Source organism: Rhododendron vialii, chromosome 4a (assembly GCF_030253575.1).
Source record: "Rhododendron vialii isolate Sample 1 chromosome 4a, ASM3025357v1".
NCBI lineage: Eukaryota > Viridiplantae > Streptophyta > Magnoliopsida > Ericales > Ericaceae > Rhododendron > Rhododendron vialii.
In genome coordinates, this window is record NC_080560.1 from 28,794,915 (window position 1) to 28,808,101 (window position 13,187).

The window sequence follows — 13,187 nt, forward strand, 5'->3', positions numbered from 1 at the left end:
AGCAGAGTCGCCACTGTGGGCAGCGTGCCCTTGGAATTTTCGGATTCCAAAATGCAAAGGGCCCAGATCGAGGGAGCGCGAGCGAGGAAGCAAGCACTCGCAAAATACAGAGTTGCCACTCGGGTTTTGAAGGTTCGACACCCAAGGAACCGTATTTCGAAGCACTTGCCGCGCTGATTGATTTGAAAAAGTTAAGGAACCAGTCCGTCATAACCATATCTGGGTTCGGGAGTCAGGTTACGAGAGGGGAAGGGTTTTATGGCACGCCTCTCGCCCAATCCGGAGATCGGTCTCTACTTAGGCACTTGCGAAAAAGAGTTTGTTTGCGATTCTGTTTCATTAATCAATTTTTAGCCAAGTAGGGCGGGGGAACAATTTATCGGGGATTTTAATACTGTAACACGTTTGCAGGATGTGATAGATATGGCGTGGATGGGCGAGATAACAAGTAATAAATGGGATGAAATTCAGAACATCGATCAAACATCGAGACAGTGTTGTGCATGACTTTGGCACGAACAAACGGCCAGCTTGCATGCGTGAATCCATCTGCATGCAAGCAAACCGTCGCACGAAAATTCCATTCACTCGCGCGATTGTTGATGTCTCACCAATAGTTTGAATTTTACCCCCTTCTAGGCTCTGGAAGGACCAGTGCTCACCCAGGTGCAAACCAAGAGTTTATATGAACTTGAAAGTAAATAATATTACAACAGATGGAAATATTTTGGAAACACGACCCCTAAACAGTGGGGGTGACCAAACTGAGGCCAAGGCCAAGCTGCTCATGCAAGGGCAGTCCCTAGAAATTAGAGAACCATCGCGCGAGGGAGTGAGACGCGCGCGATTGTTCTGACTGGACTTTCAGGAATTGCTTTGCATGCTTAGGGCTCTGAGACATGTTCCAGAGCATATGCCAAGAGCATTCCGAACCAAGTGAAGTTGTAAACTAAGCTAAACTATGATTTTTAACATGCAAAGCAGTGAGCTAATACTTCAAGAAAAATGACTTGAAAGTGACTATGAACATGACAATAAACTTAAAGACTAGCATCCCTTCCCCACGTGGTCCAATCTCGTGCAGATAGAACTGTCGCGGGAGTGAGCGGGACCATCGCGCGAAGGAGTGCTTGGCAACGGCTCTTGAAACCTTGCTAGCTTTAGGGCCAGAACTGGTATTGATTACCAGCCTTGATCCTGCCAGCCCCCCTCAGGGGTTCGAACAGTAAGCAGAAATGTATTATACCTTTGCTTGAGTGTCTTGGAGATGGCTTGAATGAGGTGGTGAGGCTTGGATAGTGATTATGTGGGAGTGAGTGCAATGGGGTGCTTGTGTTTAAACTTCCTTCTTCTTTCTTGAGGAAATATTGGTAACCCTCTAAGATGAAGCATGGGGGGGGGGGGGTACTTATAGAAGGAAGAGTTGGTTGGTGGCTAGCCAAGGCCATGCAACCAGCCAACAAGGCTGCTCATAATTGCTTGGTGGAAAAGTGGGTTGGCAAAGGTGATGGGAGAATGGGGTAGAGGTGGTGCAAGGGGAGCCCCCCAGAACGCTGTTCAGTCGACGAAACGGGGTCACATAGGCCTGTAGCCCCCTGATCACCACGCAATCCGGGTGAAAATGACAGGTGTTGACCATCGCGCGAGACAGTGAATCCATTGCGCAAGTGTCAAGCTAAACCCCGCGAGGGTCAATAGTCAAAACTTTGACTTTGACCACCACCTGGCAAGCAAAGCATCGCGCGAGGGTTCCAGTGCCTCGCGCGACTGTAAAACCTGAGGTCCAGGTTTGGATTCAAGGGTTTTCAGGGCTAAGGATGGGTTCCACACACGTCAAACTCAAGCCATTCCATGTTCTCAAGACTGTTTTCGACCTGATTCATCATCGAGGAAACAAGAAATCGAAAAATGAAGTAAAACGATTGGGAAATCAAATTGGGGTGTCTACAGCTATAATGGCCAACTTTTAATCATTGCATGGGGTTTTTTTACCACCCGACGTTTAAACGACGTCACCCCACGTTCACACCTCCACTTTGGCATCCTGGCAACGTGCAAACGGGCCTCGAGGCCACTCATTCCAATCATGGCGCTAAATCCGCCTTATTACCTGAGAAAATAAAAAGAACACAAAACCAAAACAAAGCACGACATCAAGTGGAAAAAATGAAATAAAACGCGCCTCTAATGCGCTAAGTCGCCCTACTTAGGCGCTTATATCCAAGATATCACGCGCCTATCAGAAAGCAATGGCTCGGGAGTTTGAAATGACGGATATTGGGCTCATGTCATATTATCTTGGAATCGAAGTAAAGCAAAGCAAAGGTGGCATTTTCATCTCCCAAGAAGGCTATGCGAAAGAAGTGCTCAAGAAATTCAACATGGCTGATTGCAAACCAATTAGCACACCAGTGGAATGCGAAGTTAAGCTGTCAAGGCTTGATGAAGGAGAAAAAGTGGATCCAACAGATTTCAAGAGCTTGGTGGGAAGCTTGCGCTACTTGACTTGCACAAGGCCGGACATACTCTTCGGAGTTGGACTGGTTAGCCGATTCATGGAGGAGCCAATTGTGACACACTTAAAAACGGCAAAGAGGATTCTCCGCTACATAAAAGGTACACTTGATTTCGGCCTATTTTGTTCATCCTCTAACAATTTTCGGCTTGTTGGATATAGTGACAGTGATTGGGCCGGAGACTTAGATGACCGGAAGAGCACAACCGGTTTTCTATTCTACATTGGTGACACGGCGTTCACTTGAATTTTGAAGAAGCAACCAATTGTCACCCTCTCCACCTGTGAGGCCGAATATGTAGCTGCTGCCTCATCTGTATGTCATGCAATGTGGCTAAGGAGCTTACTAAAGGAGCTTCATTTTGCACCAGAAGAAGCAACAGAGATATTTGTGGACAATCAATCCGCAATAGCACTAGCCAAGAATCCAGTCTTCCATGATCGTAGCAAGCATATAGATATAAGGTATCATTTCATAAGAGAATGCATGGCTAACATGGAGGTTCGAATGACATTCGCAAGATCGGAAGATCAAGTTGCCGATATCCTCACCAAGCCGCTCAAGTATGAAGTCTTCTACAAGCTAAGAAATCTTCTTGGAGTTACTAAATCAAGTTTAAGGGGGGATGTTGGAGCATAAACTTGATTTGATATTTTGGCCCAAGAAAAATAAGTCCAAGACAAACCCAAAAAAAAAAGAAGCCCAAATAAAAGATATTTTTGGTGAAGTATAAATATCTTTTTTCTAGAAGACTTAGTTTCTAGAAGAGTTCTAGAATATCCCTAGAAAATATCTAGATATTTGTTGTAAGAAAAATATCACATGTGTAAATCTAGAAAATTCCTAAATATTATATTGTAAGAAGATATCTAGAACCTTCCATTGGGTACTATAAATATGGAGAGGTTTTAGTCATTATGAACTATGTCAAAAAAGTTCAAGTTCTAAGTGTAATACAAGTACTCTTTTCCTTCAAAAATCTTGTCCAAATCTATACTAGATACCCTCCTCTTCCAACAGGTGCTCGGAGTGAGTTATAAGGTGCTGGTTAGACAAGAAGCTTCTTTTGCTCATCTGGATGAGATAGGAAGCTAGGCCTGGCCATTGCAGAACACAGCGGCCATGGTGGATTTGCAGGTGGAAGGTGACAGGAGTACAAAGACGTTGGAGAATGAGGTAGAAGACGATGATGTGGACAATAGGTTTCAAAATCCATCCAATGAGAGAAGGGGCGTAGTTGAGAAGGTCAGAAAAGACAGTCCAGCAAAGGAGAGGGCTGTACAGTGGAAAGAGACGGGTCAGGACGAGGTTCGGGACTCTATGCAGCAAAAGGCTGATGATGTGAAATTTTAATGTACTCGCAAGCGCACGAATCGTACCAAAGTATAGTAATGCAAGAGCGAGGTCGAACCCACAGGGACTTATGATTCTTCTAGGAAAAATAAATAACTTAAACCGATTAAACTCTAACCTAGTTGACAAAAGTTGTGATTGATTTTTTAAACTAAAAGTAAAAAGTAAAAAGTAAAAACAATAAACTAAATTATCAAAGACGAGGAAGCTGAAATTTCTTTTTAATCAAAGGAGAAAATACTAGGGTTTCGGAATCCACACCCATTAACTAGTATCATTATATATTCATGATCATTAACTTTACTCAAAATTTCTTTATGATAATCTGAAAGCTAATTCTGTTACCATGGAAAGTATCATTGTGAAAGTTCATTAAAAAGTCTAATGTTTGTTCCTCTCCGCTCGCAAGTATAAAACCAAATCATTAATTGTATCCGCTTTTAACAAATCACAACAAATATCCAGTTTAATAGTTAACGATGAAAAACCAACGTTCAATGTTAAAGACAATTCCAAATCATGAGAAAAACATGATTGAACTCATATCCAGAATCTATCCCTAACAATTGATTTGAAGTAAGAACAATTTAATCAAAATCAAACCACATATTCAGGTAAAAATCAAATCTCATGAATATATAAATAGTAATTGTTAATGGGGCTTCATCCTCAACCCTAGTTGAAGAGTTTAGCCGCTCATGCATGGAGTACGAACACATATTCAAATAAAAGAACTCCATAATAAGCTTACAAAAGATAAGAATTTTTTCTGATACAAGGCTTTAATTTCTTCGCTTTCTTTGCCGTGAGAATTCTCTGATTCCAGTGCAATCTCCCAAGCCGAATTCTGTGTGTGTTCTTTTCCGTGCAAAGCCTAATGCCCTTTTTAATACACACTGCCAAGATTTATTTCCTTAATAAGGAGAATCCTTGTTACTTGGTCCACTCAAAGATTTCTCTTAGAAATTGTCTTTCCTTCTTTTCCTTGATTCTCAAACCCAATTCTACCTTTTATGATAGCCTTTGATTTCTAAGAATAAACTCTTAGCTGCGTGTAGATTTCCAATTACCAGTACATGCTTCCAAATTATGAATCAATGACTTGCCTTAATCGAGTCCTAAACACGTGCAGAACCAAATCCGTGTTGCGGCCTATTCTTGATTCCAAATCACAACTTAATTGAATCCTCCATTTGCTTTGAATGCAATTATCATCTTTCCTGCATAATTAAGTAATTTAACATAAATGATCAAAAAGATGATAACTATATTTAATTAGGCACAATAAAGAACTAGAAGACATATGATATTGGGGCTTCAACATGTCAATATTTTACGCTTATTAGCTGATAAGCATTTATTGCTTTTCAGTGCTAGAAATAAGAATGATGGAGGGGACTTTGTTTCATTTGTGGAGGAGTCAGAGGCTTTGGGAATCGGTGAATCTTTAGCTCAAGCCCACTTGCTGGGCCGAAGGTGCAATGAGGTTGAGTTGTGTGGGCCTAAAATAATAAAAGAGGGGTGTGAGTTGGGGGCCAGTGGACCTGCATCTCAAGCCCAATTGTTGGGTCAAAGATGCAATGCAGCAGATTTGTGTGAGCATGAACTAATATAAGAAGGGTGTGATTTGGGCTCTATCCAGAATCGGACTACGAAGGTGGGCCGGGAGCCTATATCTATTTTCTCTGCTTTGAAGCATTGGGCGGAGGACTCTATGCTATCAGAGGAGTCTTCTTCAGGTCCCTCAAACCAGATGGTGGTGTGTACGCCTCAAATTTCTACCGCTCCAAGTATTAACCTCATGGTCAACCTAAATGATGCAGGATGTTGGAGGAGAAGGCGAAGACAGATGTCGAATCTCATCCAGATTTATGAGGAGTTTTCGAGGGAATCGGGAGAGGTCGCATCTGAGTCAAATTCCCCTGCAAATTCCGTCCAAAGCTCCCAACATATCATCGATGAGGTAAGGGCAACTATGGCTATTAGGTCTCAATTGAATGTTAATTTTCGTCCCAATGATGATCGAATTTGAAAAAGATGATTGAGCTCGAGATTAAGGAGGCTTCCCTCGTGTGTGAGAGGGGGGCTGGTAATTAGTTTTGTCAGAATAACTAATTGCGGTGACCTCATTTGGGCCAGTCGGTTTCATGCAGATTATGTCTTGGAATATTAGAGGAGTAGGGAGTAGGGGAAAAAGGAGATTTTTGTCGAAATTAATTAAGAAAAGGAAACTGGATATGTTGTTTGTTCAGGAGACTAAATTGGAGTCAGTGGATCGCTTTATGTTGCAACGTATTTGGGGGACTAGCAACTTTGAGTTCACCTGCTCTAATTCTGAGGGTGCGTCTGGGGGTTTACTTATTGTATAGAATGGTGTGTTTTTTATAAAGCATCTTCGGTGGCTATTCATAGATCGTTCATTCTCGTGCAAGGGACAATTGATGGTTTCCTGTGGACAATTGATGGTTTCCTGTGCACCTTAGTGAATGTCTATGCCCCTAATATAGTTGTCTCCCGTAGAGATCTCTGGGAGGAATTATTGATCCTTAAATCTAACTCCTTGGACTCGTGGTGCATTAGGGGGGATTTCAATTAAATTAAGGATGTGACGGAAAGGGTGGGATGTTTGAGGGTGGAGAGAGGTATGAGGGACTTTATGGAGTTTTGTAACAACATGGAAGTTTTGGATATTCCTATGATGGGTAGGAAGTTTACTTGGACTAATTATCATGACCATGCTATCCACAGTCGCTTGGACAGATTTCTGTTGTCTCATAATTTTCTTGACAGGTTCATGGTCCTTCAATGGGGTCTACCCAGGCCAACTTTGGACCATTGTCCGATTATGCTTCTTGATGATAATAAGGATTGGGGTCCTAAACCATTTAGGTTTCAGGACATTTGGCTTTCTGATCCTAAATGCTTACTACTAGCTAAACAAATGTGGGAGGAGGTCCAAATGAACGGATGGGCTGGTTTTATCATTGTTCAGAAGATAAGAGCTATCAAAGACAGATTGAAGGTGTGGAATAATTAAAGAGGAATTTGGGGATATTAATTGTGCTCTTCAAGACACCGAAGCCAAAATACATCAGTTTGACATCCTAGCGAAAGATAGACTTTTGAATGATGAGGAAAAAGCGCAAAGGTGTGTTGTTCAGTTAGAATTTTGGAGACTCTCAAAACTTTCGAAATCCCTTTGGAAACAAAAATCTAGAGTAAAGTGGTTGAAGTTGGAGGACAGAAACACTAGATTCTTTCAAATTACAGCTAACAATAGATTCAAGAGGAACTTGGTGGGTTTAGTAGCGGTTAATGGGTGTGTGTTGGTAGAGCCAAAACAAATAAGAGAAGTCGCTATGGATTTCTTTCAAAGCAATTTTTCAGAGGAAATGAGGATCAGACCAGGGTTGGGAGGGGTGTTTTCCAGGAAACGAAGTTCGGAGACAGCAATACATCTTGAGAGACAGTTTGAGGAGAAGGAAATTTTTGTCGCCATGCAAGGATGTAGCAGCCTTAGGGCTCCTGGACCCGACGGCTTCAATTTCACCTTTGTAAAGAAAAGTTGGGACTTTATGAAGGGGACGGACGGTCTTCTGATTCTTTTCTGAGTTTCATGCGAACGCGAAGCTAACTAAAGGTATCAATTCCACTTTTGTCTCTTTGATTCCTAAGGCAGCTTGTCCAATGTGACGACCCTAATTTTGGCAGTAATTTTTTTTTAAATTCGCAATGTTTTGTCAAGACTCACTAATTAAATTAGACTAATCGATTTAATTATTGTAACTAGGTATTTAATTCATATAGTTACTTTGAATTTCCTATACAACATTTTAAATTTTATTATACGTGTGTGTATATATATAACACCCTTCAAGATAAATAGGGTTATAAGAGATAAACTTCGAAGTGATCTAGGATGATAAGGATACAAAGATTAGAAATCTAAATTAACTCTTCTTATCTTTATCTAACAAAAACCAAACCCACCCAATCCCCCATTTATTCGGCTGAGAGAGAGGAAAGAGAAATAACTTTTCCACTTTCCTCCACCACTCCCTCAATATACCCAGTATTCTCTTCCCTATTTTTTTTTTGGGCAGAGAGAAGAAAAAGAGAGAGATATCATTACCATCATCCTCCACTATCTTCTTCTTCTTCTTCTTCTTTTCTTTTTTCTTATTTTTGCCGAGAGAGAGAGCATTAATAGGTAGTTGTCCATTTTTTTTCTTTCTCTATTTGTTTGTTTGTTGTTCTTCTAATTTTCCGAGAGGGAGAGAAGAGTGACTGGAAAAGAAGAAAAGAGGAAGAAAAAGAACACCGCACGTACAGTTGCCGCCACCAAGCTCCACTTCCGAAAACACCATTTTTATCCACCCTAGCTTGAACTCCAAGGATCAAGGTAGATATTTCATTACCCCTTAACTCTAAGTATATTACATGTGTTTCGTATTCGTGGTTGAAATCGAACCCATGTAAAGAGAAACCGGAACTACCAAAAATTGAACACACCCATCAATACTTTGCGGTGGCGACCATCCACCTAGTAGCCGTAATAAAACAAAAACATATTTTAATCTTAGATTTGATATTTGATTGTAATTTCCGTACATGATGGATTTGTATACTTAACTGTTAATGTCATTGTATTTTTCCTTAAACAAATGCATGAACAAGTGTACATATGATTTTGGTTCTAATTGAACACTGCCTACAGAACTTTATATTGGAAAACCATAACTACAAAGTTACAAGATGTTACTAGAAAACAATGGAAATCATAATATATATTGTCATGATTTGTGGTACTAGAAAGATTAGAAAACTTGAGTACCCAGCATAAAGAAATTTGAATGATTAATCTATTGTCTAAAATCTAGCATATTTTATTAATCTCGAGGATTCTTTAGCAAAATATTTATTACTGGATTCTAGGATTTAAGCTTCAAGAGTATTATTTCTATAAGAAACTAAAGAACATGATTAGCAAAAAAATTAAAGATGAAAATAATAAAGAAACACTCAGAGAGGACTAATTACCCTAAGTATAAGTTAGAAGTTAAAAGAATTGAATAGAAAGTATAACAAGAATGAAATGATATATATATTCAAAAAAAGAAGAGAAAACCTAATTTTTTATGTAATAAATCTTAGTCCTAGTACCTATAAAGTTACTCGTACTAAAAGATAAAATTGTAAGAATAAAGTTCCTAACTAGGAAAAATATAAAGTTTTTCTTAAATATAGTAGGTATGAGAGATGTGTATTTTTAGTAGGTAGAAGAGCCGAAAATCTAATAATTTTTTTTTACACGAAATACATAGAAATGTCCAGTTTAGTGTTTTACAAAAAGAACCCTAAACTTAATAGTTAGTAATATAGTAACCCAAAGTTTACGAAATAACGATTCACTCCTCAAATAATGGAAATTACTAAAATGAACCTATGTGCAAAATCCTAATGAAACCCAAAAGTCACCGGAACAAATCTGAATACTTTATGTGAATTATTCTTGTGTCTTTTGAACTTTCGATAATGTATTGTTTCAATGACTCTTTATGAACTGTTGTTATTATTGATCCACTTGCAAATAATTTGGTATTGAAATTGCTGCGAAGTTAGTTTGGACTTAAGCTCACTGGATGTGGGTGTGCGGCAGTTTAGTTATCTTGTGTCTGTAGGTATATTATGATCTGTTTACTCTTTATTTGGAATGATTGCTTTGTTGGTTGAACTGAGAACGTAGAAAGGTCATTAGAGACATTGGATGAGTTATGGAGTTAGAGAGATTATGTAGATATTGTTTTGGTTAATGGAAAAAGGTAACAGATGAAAGACCCAGTGTAGCTAGGGTGGCCAAACAAGACCTCAGGGGTAGCCTGGCAGGACCTCAGGTATTGAGGATAGCCTAGCAGGACCTTGGGGGCAGACTGATGGACCTAGAATTGTGAGGGTGGCCAGGCAGGACCTCAGGGGTAGCCTAGCGGGACCTCAAGTATTGAGAGTAGCCTAGCAGGACCTTGAGGGCAGCCTGATGGACCTAGAATTGTGAAAGTAACCTACTAGGACCTCGGGATGTTGAGGGTAGCCTAGTAGGTTCTGTAAAGTATGCCTAATGAAATTGTGAGTTTGGAACGTGGTGAATATTGCGGTGTTGGAATGATTATAGAAGTTGAGATTCTGGAATTTACTTAAGTTGATGGTTATATAATGAAATAAGTTTTGTGCTCTTCGATTCTTGCCTCCTTTTATTATAAATGTGATTATTTGTAGAGTAAGGGTTAATGAGTAAGATTTATCTACTGAGTTTCAAAACTCATTATAGTGCCGTTGGGCTGGCGTTTCATGTCAGGTAATCAGGAGATCGAATAACAGAATCCTCTACAAGATGATCAGTACTAGGGTGAGGACCTCCCAGCTGAGGAAGGGGAGTTTTGTCAAGTCTTGGATGCTTTACCCTTAGAAGCTCTGTTAATTTGGAGTAATGTTATTTAAATATCCAAAAGTGTTATCATATTTGTCAAACCCTATTTTATTTTTGTTGAGTTATAAGACAATTAAGTAGTTTTGAATTTAGTATTTGAGATTTCCACTACTAACTCTGTTTTAATAAAATTTTACTTCTTAAATCAGTTTTATGAATTATTAAATCAATTAAAAATGATTTAATTAACGTGTTCGAAAATCGGGGCGTTACATCCAATGTCCTTCAAAGAGTATAGACCTATTAGTATGGTGGGATGGGTCTTCAAAGTCCCCTCTAAAGTGTTGGCGAACAGAATTAAAGTGCACATGCCAACTGTGATTGGGGAAGCCTAAGCAGCCTTTGTGGGTGGGAAACAAATTTTGGATGGCGTCCTCATAGCAAATGAGGCTATCCACAGTGGGAAACATAGCGTGCGTGGGGGACTTATTCTGAAACTAAACTTCGAAAGGGCGTATGATTGTGTTAACTAGAATTTTTTGATTGATATGCTTTCAAAGTTTGGTTTTAGGGACAGGTGGTGTGGCTGGATTTTCGAGTGTTGTTCATCGGTCTCTATGTCCATATTGATCAATGGTTCAGCTTCTAAGGAATTTAAGCACTCAACATAATGTTGGAAAGAGCTAGGGTGAGAAATATCATTAAAGGGACTAAATTGGGGTGTAATGGGGTTTCGATATCGCACTTACAGTTTGCGGACGACACCATCCTCTTTTGCAATAATGATCCGGAAGAGATGACTAATATCAAAAGAATCCTCAGATGCTTCCAATTGATGTCAAGTCTGAGAATCAATTTCTCAAAGAGTTCCCTATGTGGTATGAATGTACCCCAAGATGTTGTGGTCGTATTGGCTCAAATAATGGGGTGCAAAGTGGAACAACTTCCCATTAAATACCTAGGGCTGCCGTTGGGTGCGAACCCAGGTAGGATTAAAACTTGGGATCCTGTTATTGAAAGGACTGAAAAGGTTCTGAGTGTTTGGAGGTCTCGGTGCATCTCGACAGGGGGAAGGTTGACTCTTATCAACTCCAATACTGGTAATGTCCCTATTTATTTCATGTCTCTATTTAAAATGCCAGTTGTAGTAGCAAGCAAATTGGAGAAACTACAAAGACAGTCCTTTTGGGGTGACTCGATCGACAAAAAGAAGATGCATTTGGTTAAATGGGAGGAGATAACAAGGAAGAAAGATGATGGTGGGTTAGGGGTGAAGAGAATGCTACAGCAGAACCTAGCACTCTTGGCCAAGTGGTGGTGGCGTTTTGGTAACAATAAAGAGCCTCTCTGGGCAAAAGTCATTATTAGAGGAGAATATGGGTTGGATGTAAATTGTTGGCTTCCATACAGCTACGGTGCAAGCTCCACTTTGAAAATTTGGGCAGACATTTGCTCCTTGGAGAACCCTTCATCCCATCTGGGGTACTCCATTTGAGAGGGCTTTGGAATTAAAGTAAACTCAGGGAATGCTACTTTGTTTTGGGAACACATCTAGTTCGGTGAACTACCGTTAAAAGAAGCTTATCCAAGATTGTTCCTATTATCTTCTCAACAGGGAGAAATGATCAGCAATATGAGGGGAGTTGTTGTTCAGAAGAAGGGCGTTTAGACGAAAGCGTCAAGAGTTGGATAATCTGATACAGAGAATTCGAGGAGTGACTTTAATTCCAACCAAGTCTGACTATTTACAGTGGAGATGGACGGAAGATAGGAACTTTTTTGTTAAATCGGCATATGGGCAATGGGAACAGTCTTTTCATTCAAGTAACGCTCTTCTGGGATCACTTTGGAAGAATTTGAGCCCCCCAAAGGTGAAAGTGTTCGCGTGGATGGTTGTTAAGGAGAAAGCAGCTACCAGGTCAGTACTCTTGAGTAGAAATTTGACAAGTGAGATCCAACAAGCCTTATGCCCTCTTTGTTCCTTGTATCTAGAAACCCATAAGCATTTGTTCATTCAATGCTACTTCTCCTGGACTGTATGGTCTGTAATCTTGGAGTGGTGGAATCTTAAATGTGCTTGCCCATCTTCTATTCCGGACTTGGCTAGTTGGTGGCTTGCTAATGGGTATAAAAATATGGAAAAACATATTTGGGAGTCATGCTTCTATGCTACATTATGGTCTATTTGGCTAGTAAGAAATGACGACATTTTCAACAACTCAACAACACAGGCGTGGGAGGTGGCCCAGGTGGGGGAATTGGTCAAAACTAGGGTCGCGATGTAGATGAAGGCGAAGTTCGACATGAAAGTCTACTCAGTGGAGCATTTTAAGATTTTTCTAGATGGTATTCGAAAAGTAAGATTGTAATGTAGTTGAGGTGTGTTATCCAATTGTCTGTTGGATGCTTTTTCTTTCTATTGCATGTATGCACCTTGTGCCTAGATGTTTTTTTCTCGATGTACCCATTTCGAGCAATATAAAATGTTTCATTTGCCGAGCAATATATATATATATATATATATATATATATATATAGTACATGATCCAGCATAAGGGTAGGTTCTTGGAACATACCCTTATACACACATACCCATTTGACTAGCATTTGGCGAGAAAGTATGTCTGACTGAATGTGGTATCTCCATTTGAAAATCCAAGGGATCTTGTATTTGGCCATAAAAAGTAGTAATGGTGGTAATTTACTGGTGTATTGGTCAAGGGGATATACTGATTTGAAGTAGTTGAGTTGGTCAATTAATTCAGATGGTAGTAATTCTGGAGTTGCTCCGTGCTGTGACCACCATCTGATGAACCAAGATGGGATTTGTGATTTGAATTTATGGTCAAAACACAAAAACCAGGAATGACTGAAATTACTATTTTCATAATAGA

General features: G+C 39.8%; 1 protein-coding gene across 1 annotated transcript; it reads left to right on the forward strand.

Moving 5' to 3' along the window:
• Window positions 1-5,552: 5,552 nt before the first annotated feature.
• Window positions 5,553-11,935, forward strand: LOC131324659 (uncharacterized). The gene is made up of 2 exons (XM_058356726.1): window positions 5,553-7,509; window positions 10,222-11,935. The coding sequence occupies exon 2, from the start codon at window positions 10,964-10,966 to the stop codon at window positions 11,786-11,788; it is 825 nt and encodes a 274-aa protein (XP_058212709.1). The 5' UTR covers window positions 5,553-7,509; window positions 10,222-10,963; the 3' UTR covers window positions 11,789-11,935.
• The last annotated feature ends 1,252 nt before the right edge of the window (window positions 11,936-13,187 follow it).